Source organism: Achroia grisella, unplaced genomic scaffold (genome assembly GCF_030625045.1).
Source record: "Achroia grisella isolate CSIRO2021 unplaced genomic scaffold, CSIRO_AGI_Agris_v1 utg1056, whole genome shotgun sequence".
Classification (NCBI taxonomy): Eukaryota; Metazoa; Arthropoda; class Insecta; order Lepidoptera; family Pyralidae; genus Achroia; species Achroia grisella.
Window position 1 is genome coordinate 326,846 of NW_026712564.1, and position 13,765 is coordinate 340,610.

General features: G+C 35.2%; 1 protein-coding gene across 1 annotated transcript in view; it reads right to left on the reverse strand.

Moving 5' to 3' along the window:
- Positions 1-13,765, reverse strand: part of LOC131848742 (zwei Ig domain protein zig-8-like) — a 560,844-nt gene that overhangs the window by 100,766 nt on the left and 446,313 nt on the right. The window contains exon 4 of the mRNA XM_059198708.1: positions 9,006-9,059. Coding sequence (XP_059054691.1) covers positions 9,006-9,059 — 54 coding nt within the window. The remainder of the gene's footprint in view (positions 1-9,005; positions 9,060-13,765) is intronic.

Below are 13,765 nucleotides of genomic sequence, written 5' to 3' on the forward strand. Positions count from 1 at the left end.
CCTGGACAGAGCGCATAAGATTAGCAGTCGGACCAGACGACGCGCCGTGACCAGAAAGCATCGGGGACGATGCTCCGTCAGGAGAGGCCGTGTTAGGTGTAACTTCCTGTGGTGGCGCCACCGTCGTGCGGCGCGTCTATAAAAGGCTGCGAAACCCGGTGTGCGGCCTCTTTTGGTCGACAGACGTGCTCTCGAACGAATCTCCGTATCATACCGTGTTTGCTTTATAAATTCTTTTACTGATTTTGTTAAAATTAATTATACGATTTGTTATCAGTTTCTTTTATTTAATTAAATTTAGAGGATACTCCTAACACATGAATAATCCATCTGATGTTTTTTTTATGGATGATAATGGAATGGGGCACCCGTCCACGCTACCGGTTCACGCTGGCGGGGCATCAGTGGATATCATCCGATAAGAACATGAGGTCAGGTCATCATGACAAATTCATCAAGAATTTATCACGATGGTTTCCAGGGGAACCGGTTTATATTACCAGTAATGGGGTCATCCACATTACTAGCATACCATTTCGCCCCCTTTCGATATTAGTAAGTCCCATACTAAGCAGACAGTAATCTGAGTAGTACAGAATTGATATAAATAACGTATATATAAAACATCCAGGGCAATACAAACAGACATATTGACAATACAAATTCTCTTATTCATCAAGTAATCTTTTAAGTCTTTGTCTTATTTAATAGAATAGAATAGAATAGAAAATCATTTATTCAAATAAACTTACATTGAAGCACTTTTGAATAGTCATTACATTTTTTTAATCTACCGCTCATTCGGAAAACTGTCTCTTTTTTTTCGGACTACTCTTATGCTGTTGGCCGTAGCTGGCCTTTACAGCTTCACCGGACGTTAGGGGCGAGAGCAGATGGCACTCCAAACCCGCGGAAGGACTTATGAAGCGGCTGAAGGCCAACTCCTACCTGACGGATACGACTTTAGTCTGAGGGCACCACTAGGGGTTCGAACCTCGGCTCAGGCCGTCGTAATTTCGATCCCCGTTTGAATTGGATGGAGGATCGATCGGAGGGGGTAAGCTGTCTCATCACTAGAAGAACGAGCAAGAAACTTGCATGTTGCTCTTTTAAATAATTTTATTATTACTTTACATTTTTAAGTTTAAGTGTATTTTGATGTAACAATTTCATAAACTATCATTGTTGAAGATTGAATCTTTTACTCTTACTTCTTTTATACCCATACTAGCTGACAATACGTAACTTGTTGTAGTATGCTGACGTACTTGCAATTCCATTGGTGTTTCCGATGGTACTCGTATTTCCGAACCGAAACGATACTGAAAGAAAAGAGCTTATTCCTTTTTAAAGGCCGACAACGTACTTGCATTTCTCCTGGTATTGCATATATCACGGAGAGTGTTCTGAGGAATTGTTCGGATTAATACCAGCTGCTGAGTTCCACCACTGTACCACCCGCCAGAAACTGAAATACCATCCTGATCATCTGGATGAATGGCGGTCTTCCACAGTGCGGTTTTCTAGAAACTTTTTGCCTCGCACAACCACATTGTGGAATCACCTTCCAGCAATGGTATTTCCGAAGCGATACGATATTGAAACCTTCAAGAAAAGAGCTTATTCCTTTTTAAAAGGCCGACAACGTACTTGCAATTCCCTTGGTGTTGCGGGTGCTCATGGGCGGCGGTAATCACTTACCATCAGGTGAGCCGCATCCTTGTTTAGCCCCTGTGTTATATAAAAAAAACAACGGAACTTCGTCTCCATCACTTACTTGTTTTGTTTGTATTGTATGACGCTCAATTTACATAAAATCTTTTTAAATTATAGCCCACTAGTTTTACCCGCGTGAAATTTACAACCTATCCTATATCACTGTATAGTTTCAACATAATCCGTTCAGTAGTTTCTGCGTGAAAGAGTAACAAACATCCATCCATATTCACACATTTTCGCATTTATAATATTAACTAGCTTTTGCCCGCGGCTTCGCTTGCGTTAATTTATCCCCTTAGGGGTGGAATTTATCAAAATCCTTTCTTGGGAGATGCCTACGTCATAGTAGCTGTATGCATGCAAAGACAGCCCGATCGGTTTAAAATTGATAAAGTTTCATACAAACTTTCATCCCCTATTTTATCCACTTGGGGGTAGAATTAATCAAAATCCTTTCTTAGCGGATGCCTACGTCATAACATCTACCTGCATGCCAAATTTCAGCCCGCTGCGTCCAATGGTTTGGGCTGTGCGTTGATAGATCACTATGCCAGTTACCTTTGAGTTATATATATTTAGATAAGATGTGTTTATCTAATGTATAAGCTGTATTACTGTAAGTTTTCATTAAGATTTTAATTAAACTTTACAGTTATAAAACCTATTCGTTCAGTAGTTTTTCTGTGAAAGAGTAACACACATCCTTCTATCCGTATTCACAAACCTTCGCGGTTATAATATTAGTAAAGTATTTTGAAATGTTCGTGTGTTTGTCCTTCTTTTTTTTTCTTGATTTTTCATAATATAAGGAAGCAAATTACTTACATTTGTCCAGAGTTACCTAATTTTATTACAATCTACTGAGAAATCTGTATAACCACTATATATACATGTATTTTGAAAAACTAATATGACTATTCAAAAGTGCTTAAATTAAGTTTATTTGAATAAACGATTTTCTATTCTAAAGAAAGAAAGAAAAAAATATTTATTCAGCTTTTCAACAATGTTACAATATAAAAAACAAGCGAACGAAGAAAAGATTAAATAAAATATATATATATAATTAAACTTCATTTATCATGTAGATAATTAAAAATAAACATAAAATAATAATTAGTTAAAGCAAGAGAAACGGAATAGAATAATATTTATTACACAAAAAATATTATTCTATTCTATTCTATTTTGAAGAAGTTATTCTTTTATATTATTAGTTTATATTTTTTATATAGTCTGTTCTAGGTCGACCGATCTTCTTACATTTCTTCATATCTACAACGTTCGATGAAAAAGATCCGATATTAAGGCTACGGTTCATGTGATAGCTGAGATACTGGGCCATTCTCCTAGTACGTCTCGCCGTGGTATTTGAATAGGGTTTGATATCATAAAACCCATTTATTGCCACTAAAAGTACAAGACGGGGCCGGAGAATCATTATCTGGAGTTGGCGAGATTCTGTATCGGGAGCCAACGATCGTTAATCTAAATCCAATCTAAATTGGAAGGGTGAATTTTGTTGTTTTAAACTCAACGACAGACGGAGATAATGCGTGGAAACAGCTATGATTTTTGTTAATGCGTTCAGGAATCTTAAATAAGTTTAATAGATTGTGTCCAAAAATGCAGACAGTTCCGTGTGCCCTCCATTTTTCCCTACAGTTACATAGATCTCACCTAATACACACGCGCGACGTTACGACAATAATAATTAAAATGAGTGGTTAAATTAAGGGTAAAACAAGTGAATTTGTGCTGACACATGCTGAAGAACACGAAGAAACCCTGGGAGAAAAGACTGAGAGATAACCGATCTAACCTTACGCTTCCACATTTTTTTCAAAGAATATAATCTTCTAGATGTAATATTTGACGGAATTGAACTAGTAATTACTAAAATCGATGACTAACTGTTTATTATTCCAAATAAAGAGTATTATGATTTAGTAATTTATAATTCAACGTTATGTTGTTAAAATTATAAGATTTTCTAATTGAGCTATATTCCACATATTTGATACTAGTTGTACCCGCGGTTTCAAGGTATAAAACAAAGTCGCTGTCGCTGTCTGTCCGTCCCTATATATGCGTAAATCTTTAAAACTACGCAACGGATTTTGAAGCGAGTTTTCGTAATAGATAGAGTCATTCTAGAGGAAGGTTTATATATATATAATACATGTACACCCGTGCGAAGCTGGGCGAGTAACTAGTTTTAATATAAAATACAGCTTATATGTTATTCTGATGCAAAAGCTATACTACTATAAAGTTTCATCAAAATCTGTTCAGTAGTTTATAATATTATTAAGATTAAGATGTCGCATTTAATTAAATTTTATTTAAAATCGATTCTGTGTTTTTGTAATCATGTACAAGTTCATTTAAACAGATTAACAGCTGACTGAGTTTCTTGTCAGTTCTTCTCATCTCGAAATCATTCCGAACTGACGGTAGATTTGACATATCATAAGAGTCTATAATAGACCCACATGAATAAAGATATTTTGAATTTAAAATCACTGCATAGAAAATTTGTGCTCGTAATTAAATAATGAGAATTGTTCATGTTAATGATTGATTTCACAACATCTGGTGCGACAATGCTGTAGTATCATCTCGGATGTTATTAATGAAATAGCGTATCTGTCTGTTTGTTACCATTTTAGAATAATGATGAACTTGATGTACGCTATTTTTTTATTTAAAATATGGTCGAGCGCAGTGATGGCTGACTCACCCGTGATACTCGTAAATGAGTGCTGCTTGTATGGACTGGTCTGCTCTTATCACTACGACTGATTTAGTCTTATTGTGTTTTTATATTTGATTCTAATAAATTAGTGCTAGTTGGTATTGTGTAAAATATAAACTTACAAGGATTGTTTAAAAGAGCAACACACAAGTTTCTTCCTTATTCATCTTGTGATGAGACAGCTTCCCGAATGAGCGGTAGATTAAAAAAAACTGTAGACTATTCAAAAGAAATTAAGTTTATTTGAAAAAATGATTTTCTATTCTATTCTATTCTAAATAAACAGACGAATCCACAAGTAACAGCAAGTATACGACAATTATCAACTATAATAAAAGATACCTGAATAAATAAAGAAACAAAAATAGAAATAATCTTTATCCAAATAAACTTAATATAAGCACTTTTGAATAGTCAAGTTTTTTTATTCTACCGCTTATTCGGAATGCAGATTCATCACAAGAAGAATAAGCAAGAAACTTGTGTGTTGCTCTTTTGAATAAATGTTGTTTCACTTATATTTAATTAACAACAAGGATTGGCATGCGACAATCAACATAGAAACCGCTACGCACTCAATCTCTGTTCAATCAGATAACATTGTCAGCGCTATGAATTTTAAGTTAGATATTATCTACAAAAACATTATTATCATTTATAAATTCTTCAATTTTATAATAAGTTTTTTTACAAAGACAATATTTTATGACCGTTTTGAATTTTTTTTCTGGCAAATTGAAAAGGTAAATGAGGTAGAAGTACTGACACAACAATCAAACAATTAATTTAGACATTACTGAACAGAACTGCTGAAAAAATATTTTTCCTCGTCTTCTTAAATTGTAACAAATTAGGTTTATTTTACGTCGTAACGAATTCTTTGAAAAAATTACGAAAAATCCGATCCCTCAAGTTTTGATTTCATGGGCTGTTTGAAACGTTCAAGTCCTGTCATTGTAACCATGCTTTACGTATTTTGTTGGAATTGATTCATCATCATCATCATCGCAGCCCGGAAGACGTCCACTGCTGGACATAGGCCTCCCCCAAAGATCTCCACGACGATCGGTCCTGCGCTGCTCGCATCCAATGCCTTCCAGCGATCTTGACCAGATCGTCGGTCAACCTTGCTGGAGGCCTTCCCACGCTGCGTCTTCCGGTCCGTGGTCGCCACTCGAGGAGTTTACTGCCCCAACGGCCATCTGTCCTACGAGCTATGTGCCCTGCCCATTGCCACTTCAGAGTCGCAATTCTTCGGGCTATGTCGGTCACTCTGGTTCTTCTGCGGATCTCCTCATTTCTGATTCGATCACGCAGAGTAACTCCGAGCATAGCCCTCTCCATTGCCCTCTGAGTGACTCTGAGCTTGTTGATGGGGCCCATAGTTAGCGACCACGTCTCTGTTCCGTAAGTCATCACTGGCAACACACATTGGTCGTAAACCTTCGTCTTGAGACACTGCGGAAATTTGGACGAAAAGATATATCGGAGCTTCCCGAACGCTGCCCATCCGAGTTGGATTCGATGATTGAAATTGGAATTGATTATATTTCAGGAATTGATAATATATATCATACTAGCTTCTACCCGCGGCTTCGCTCGCTTGAATCCATTAAATAACTTAATGCGAAATGTTGATACTTTATGTTTTTGTTCTTTATAAAAAAATATTGTTTTTTTTTTTAAATAAAAAGTATCCTATGTTCTTACTAATACCTCTAAGAACATGTGTACAAAATTTTACGATGAGGGGCGGAAAGCTTGGGGTGCCGGCTTTGGGTCATCTGCTGAATTTGTGTCAAATTGCTAATTTGGTTATATCTATAAATTAATGACCTCGATGGTATAGCGGTCTAGCACACCGCTTTACGTTCGATGGTCGCGGGTTCGGTTCCTCGAACGGTACAAACATTTGTATTCATGAGTATTATTGTTTGTATCGGTCTGGGTGTTTTCTATGTATAATATGTATGTATTTACGAAAAAAAATTATCTATGTATTCGTATCACTTATCTAGTACCCGTAACACAAGCTTTAGCTAGCTTAACTTGTGTCTAGATGGCGCTGTGTGAATTGTCCTGAGATTATTATTAATAAAAAGTTAGTCATGGAATCCAACCATAGCGATTGATAGGCATATTATTTAGAAATTTTAACACTGAACATATTATTAGACACTAGCTACTCGCCCCGGCTTCGCACGGGTGTACATATATTATACATATAAACCTTTTTCTTGAATCACTCTATCTATTTAAAAAATCGGGTCAAAATCCGTTGCGTAGTTTTAAAGATTTAAGCATACATAGGGACAGACAGCGACAGCGACTTTGTTTTATACTATATAATGATATGACATTATAATTACACACTTATCCTCCTACAGATAAATGTATAGATAGACTAGCTGTTCCCGCGACTCCGTCCGCGTGGAAATTAATTTAATTTTCTAAAATAAAATTAGTCTAAGTTATTCCTTATTACATCAGCTACCTGTCAAAAAAACGTCCCGTCAAAATCAGTAAAGCCATTTCAGAGATTAGCCGGAACAGACCGACAGACAGACAGACAAAAATTGTAAAAAATGTTATTTTGGTGTATGTATCGTATTTATATTCATAGGCATGTAGTAAAAAACTTTTATTTCAATATTACAAACAGACACTCCAATTTTATTTATATGTATAGTACATATATAATGTGCATATAACTGACAAAAATATTTTATTTATAAGATATAGATGACAATGAAAACACGTATGTTTTTGAATTTGACGTACAATGATCGAGCTGAAATTTGACACAGCGTTGAGGTAAGGTAGATATTATAAATCAAAACTCTGTCTGTCTGTCTCGCTTTCACGTCGAAACCACTGAACCGATTTAAACGAAATTTGGTACACAGATAGTCTAGACCCTGACAAAGGACATAGACATACATTTTAATGCAAAACAGGGGTTGTAGGGGCTTGAAAGGTTATATGGAAATATCGTCATTTTACGCGGACGAAGTCGCGAGCGCAGCTAGTATCGAATAATTAGAGAAGAATATAAAAAATCTAGAATAAAAGTAACAAAAAATACAATTCAATTGGAGTTATAGTAACTCAAAAAGGAGTAGCATCATTTGCATCTAAAATTAAAAAAAAACGTTATAATAGAAATAGAAATGTTCTTTATTGTTTGGGAAACTACTCTGCTACCAAAGTGTTAGGGAATTTACTCTCTCTATATATATAGGGAAAAATAGCGTCAGTCATTTACCTTTATGGTTCTGCGGATATAGCTTTCCAGTTTCACAGTAGGTTTCACAGTTTCACAGTTCTAATTTATTTTAATTCACAACACAATGCGCGCGCGCGTCAAGGCCGCTGTACAGTCGGTTCAGTAATCTAATATAATAATCTGTGCTTACGATGATACAGGGTAGATTTTGAACATTTATTCAAATAAACTTAATATAAGCAGTTTTGAATAGTCACATTTTTTTATTCTACCGCTCATTCGACTCATCACAGGAAGAATGAACAAGAAACTTGTGTGTTGCTCTTTTGAATTAAAGGTTGTTTTATTATCTAAATATATATAACTCAAAGGTGACTGACATAGTGATCTATCAACGCACAGCCCAAACCACTGGACGGATCGAGCTGAAATTTGACATGCAGGTAAGGTAGAATTAATCAAAATCCTTTCTTAGCGGATGCCTACGTCATAACATCTACCATGTACCTGTGATAGATCACTATGTCAGTCATTCACCATTGAGTTATATACTTTATATATTATTCAAGTCAAAGGAAAACTAAATATTTTCCAGAAGTTTCCGAAATAATATATCACATTTCATACCATTTTGTACACGTGATCTTGCAGTTAGTCACGAAAGCTTTATAATTATTTTCAAATACCCACTTTATTTCTATTGTAACGTTCATGAAACTGAACGATTTTATGAATATTATAGTATCGAAATCTAAGTCAAAATCTTTTACTTATAGAACACTTTCTGCCACTCATGCAGATTATTTTTTTTAGTAATATTCTTTTTTTAGTAAGTTTCTTTTCACTATCATAATAAACTTGACAACTGATCCCATGTTCTTACTGTAGTTTTAATGCACTTTTATAAACCTTAGTAAAACCTATATCTTAATTTATTATTATATCGTGTATTCTCAGTTGCTCTTTGTTCTGTTCACATATGTAATTAACAGTAACAACCTGATTAACAGGAACCTGAGTGAGACATCCCACATTTTTCTGTTCAATTCCATAATTTACTATAAAATAATTTCTATTTTAACAACACCAAACCTCGTTACAATACAACCCGTTGGTTACGTTAGTACATCAATGTAAGGTTAGCAAAACAACACACAAACTGTTTCACAAATTGTCACGCGGCAAAACTGTTAGTGAGAAATTGGAGCAATAAAAACAACCAGAGAACACGGCGACGCGACTCCACGGATGTTATAAAGCTGTTAGTTGCATAAACAAATGCTGGCACGCGACAGAACTCACTAATTCTCTGAGAATCGTCGTCGGAGAACATCCGCTGGTAGATCTCGTCGCAATCTGCAGAAATTTTATAATAACTGAGTAACGGTAAACAAGTAACAATATCACTTAGTGGATGCGGAATTAAATTAAACAATATTAATTATTACTTTGTTTAATTCCGCAAGCATGTGAGATATTCAGTGCGGTAACCTGACCATCGCTATTGAAAGCGTTACAATCTTTACTATCTATTCTTATTTGAAAAGAATACGAGCTGAGTTTCTTGTCAGTTCTTCTCATCTCGAACTGACGGTAGATTTGACATATCATAAGAGTCTGTTATAGACCTACATGAATAAAGATATTTTGAATTTTGAATTTGAAACATAACTATTACAAAGTGCTTATATTGAGTTTATTTGAATGATGATTTTCTTATCATGAGTTTTCATTCTGATTGAGTGGTAGACTAAAAAAAACGTGTCCATTCAAATATGCTCATATTAAGTTTATTTGAAATGAAGATTTAATAATAATAATAATAATCTCAGGACAATCCACACAGCGCCATCTAGACCCAAGTTAAGCTAGCTAAAGACCTATTTCATGTAAAGATATTTTGAATTTGAAATGGATGATCAAATTCCGACTGTTACTGACCACCAATAGAGAAGGTCGTAACGCTTCCAGATGTGTTGATCAGGTTTCCGCACTGAATGTTTGTGGAATTACACTTACTAATTGTAGCGGAATTAAACAAAATAATATAAATCAACCAAGTGATTAAATGGAATTCCGCAAAATAAGACCAAATTCGATGAAATATAAAGTAAGAATATATTCAGGAGGTTTATCCTAGATATGATAGTTAGAGGTGTTAATAACTGCTGATATCGTGATGAATTGCCCACATTTAGCTAACCATTAGATATTCGTTGAATTTGGACTCTTGCCACGTAGATTTCGAGACGATATATATTTTAGAATATATATACCTTCTTGAGTGCTATCATTTTCCAATTATCTAAAAGTTTAATTGTCTCGTTTATATTAGAAGCTATATATTACACTCCCATCGTCGATTCATTCAATCATTCATTCATTCATTCATAATTTAACAGCTGTGCTCTTGTCGGTGGAGCTCCCGCCACTTTCCTTGATCTTCTATCTTTCTAGCTGTTGATACGATACGAATCGTCGATTCATCCAGCAAAAATACAGTCGACGCTCTAACAGTCCAATTATAGGAAGTGGCAGATATAAGTACATTGTCAATTGCGTTGACAGTTATAACTCCAACAATATCAGGGCCATTGGGCTCGGAATAGCAGCAGACGCCGCTGCCTTTATGTTATTTGAAATGATAATTTCTAATTTGAATTGTTGAACTATGTAAATAATGGAATCCACTCCTTAGTTGCTTCATTAACATATTCATTGGTTCTTATAGCTTGAGATTTTCTTTGATGACGAAGCGAATTAATTTCGAATAATATGTTGTAGGAAGTTCATAACGTAATGGATCGAATTTTACTATGTAGCAGCGTACTTTCTACACGTGCCACCTTTAGTCCTTGCAATTTCAAACTCTTATCGCACGGCACGTGTAACATTAGCAACGCAGCTGCGTGACCTTGAAGCCGTTGCTACGTGCAGCGGCACGTGTACGCGACACGTGTAATTTTGTATATAAGGTCGAAACATCTCAATAAAAACTCCTCCGATCGATCCCCCGTCCAATTCAAACGGGGACCGATGTTGCGACGGCTTGAGCCGAGGTTCGAACCCCTAGCGGTGCCCTCAGACTAAAATAGTATCCATCAGGCGGGAGTTGGCCTTCAACATTTCAAGCTCCCAGGTTCTCCACAAAAAGAATAGAATAGAATAGAATAGAAAATCATTTATTCAAATAAACTTACATTGAAGCACTTTTGAATAGTCATTACATTTTTTAATCTGCAGCTCGTTCGGAAAGCTGTGTCATCAAAGAAGAACGAGCAAGAAACACTTCTATTCTGTCTTTAAATAATTTTATTATTACTTTACATTTTTAAGTTTAAGTGTGTGAATACAAACCACCAATTAGCACAAATTCTATTAAATAGGCAAATAGAAAAAATATTGAATATATAACCAACTGGTTAAACAAATAAAAGAAAACAAAGTAGGTTAGATAGAGTTGCCAGATTTTTCAGCCTATAAGGGGCAAAAGCTTAAATAGATAAAAAAACAAGGGAATTTAGTTTTTTACCCGGGAGAAATTATCGAATCCCGCCGGTACATTTTAAACTAAGACTACCGGTCGTGGGAAATACGGAACGTCTGGCAACGTTAGTCCTAGACCTAAAACCTAAAGGGGCGTGTACATTAACCCCCTTAAAACTATCTGCTGGAATTACAACCTGAAAACAAGTTCAAGAGTATTTTTAGAGTTGATATTGATAAATTGAAAGGAAATTTTCTATGAATTGTTCGCATCACAAAATATTTTCAAGTTAGTCGTAGCGGTGTTTATTTATATAAAACTTATTGAAGTTACAAAAGGATCAAATTAATATTGACTTTAATTTGTGTACCAATACAAAGTTTTGTATTTCACATTGTATGACTAGCTGTTACTCGGAACTTGGCCCGAGTGGTATTAAACTTCTACTTTTACGAGTAAAATTTCTAAAGTAGCCTGAGTTATTCCTTATAACATTAGCTATGTGCGAGTGAAAGTCCCGCCAAAATTTGTCCATCTATTTCAGCGATTAGCAAGAGCAGACAGACATAAAGACAAACATATTTAACATTATATTTTTATGTAAGTATCGTATATACTTTCGTGTATATTTAGTGAAAAGCTGTTAACTTGAAATTATAAACAGATATTTCAATTTCTTTTGTAGACTAGCTACTCGCCCCGGTTTTGTCCGGTTGTACATGTATTATACATATAAACCTACCTCTTGAATCACTATCTATTAAAAAACCGCTTCAAAATCCGTTGCGTAGTTCTAAAGATTTAAGCATACCTACATAGCGACGGACAGACAGTGACAGCGATTTTATTTTATACTATGTATACAGTTTATATCTTATATCTATTAATTTCTACAAAGTTTATTACTACTAAACTATATATACTAGCTTTTACCCGCGGCTTCGCTCGCGTTAATTTATCCTCTTAGGGGTGGAATTAATCAAAATCCTTTCTTAGCGGATGCCTACGTCATAACATCTACCTGCATGCCAAATTTCAGCCCGATCCGTCCAGTGGTTTGGGCTGTGCGTTGATAGATCACTACGTCAGTCATGTTTGATTTATATATATTTAGATATATATAAGTATGTAAAACACTATCCTTACTGTGTATTAAAGCTACGCTATATGTGATAAAGAGTTGGGACAATTTTTACTATGTTTTCATTGTTATTTTAGCGAGTTACTACTTATGGAACATACTTGGAACAACCAGATAGTGTAACAACTACAAAAATATAGGAAGAGGAACATGATGGAAACAAATTGTCACATTGTTTGTCTATATACGTATTGCATATAAATTAGGTATGTTCGGAAGTTCCGTAACTGTAACCGAAACTATCGGATATCATCATCATTGCCTTGCCTTTATCCCATTATTTGGGGTCGGTGCAGTATGTCATTCTCTTCCACTGCTCTCTATCGGTCGTCATATCTGAGCATACTCTTCTTTTATTCATATCATCTTTCACACAATCCATCCATCTTTTCTTAGGGCGTCCCCTCCCTTTACATCCATCCACATTCATATTATACACTTTCCATAAGACATGGTCCTCATTCCTCCGCATAACATGCCCATACCAGCTCAATGTGTTACCTCGCAACTTTTCTATAACCGGCGCAACTTTCAAACTTCCTCGTATATACTCATTCCTTATTCTGTCATTCCTGGTAACCCCACACATCCATCTTAACATTCGCATTTCTGCCACATGCACACGCCTTTCGTCCATCCCCTTTACGGCCCAACATTCAGATCCATACAAAATATCGGATATCCGATATAAAAAATATCCGTAACCGTAACCGAATCCGAAATAAAAGTTTCGGATAATATCGGATAGGGGCGGAGCCTAATTGAGATATGTTATGTAACTAATTTGTATTTTACTTTTCAGATTCCTTAAAAAGTTAATATCCGGATAACCCGAAATAATTTCATATTCGTATCCGGTATAATAATCATTCCTATATCCGAAACCTATCCGTATCCGAAATTTCATATCCATAACATCCCTGATATAAATACACTGCACTACCTAGTATGGAGAATTTATTAAATCCATTACAATATTTTGTTACTCAGACGATAAATTATAATAGGTTGAATTGATATGAAACGATCTCAATTTGTGAAACGTTGGCGCCGCTCCAACTGACCTCACAACCCTACACCTAGGGTTGCCATTCCCAAAATTTTGAAACCAAAACAAGACGCGAGAAAACCCCGGATTTTAGAGTCCAGATCATGACATGTCAACAGGTTTTTATTTAAATTCAGACCTTAAAACTAAATGTATTAATTTTTTATCATCATTTTAAATGTACCTACTTAACAAAACAGAGTCTTATTGTAGTTTGTTACAAATTGTTTTAATAAACAGTTTGATTTTTTTAATTCCTAAAATAAGTCAAAATTATTAATATACTTTAATATTAAACCTTAGACGAAAATTATATCAAACGTCCATGCCGTACCTGCTCCCGTAAAAATCGGTGATTCTACACTCGAAATTGTCGATCACTACGT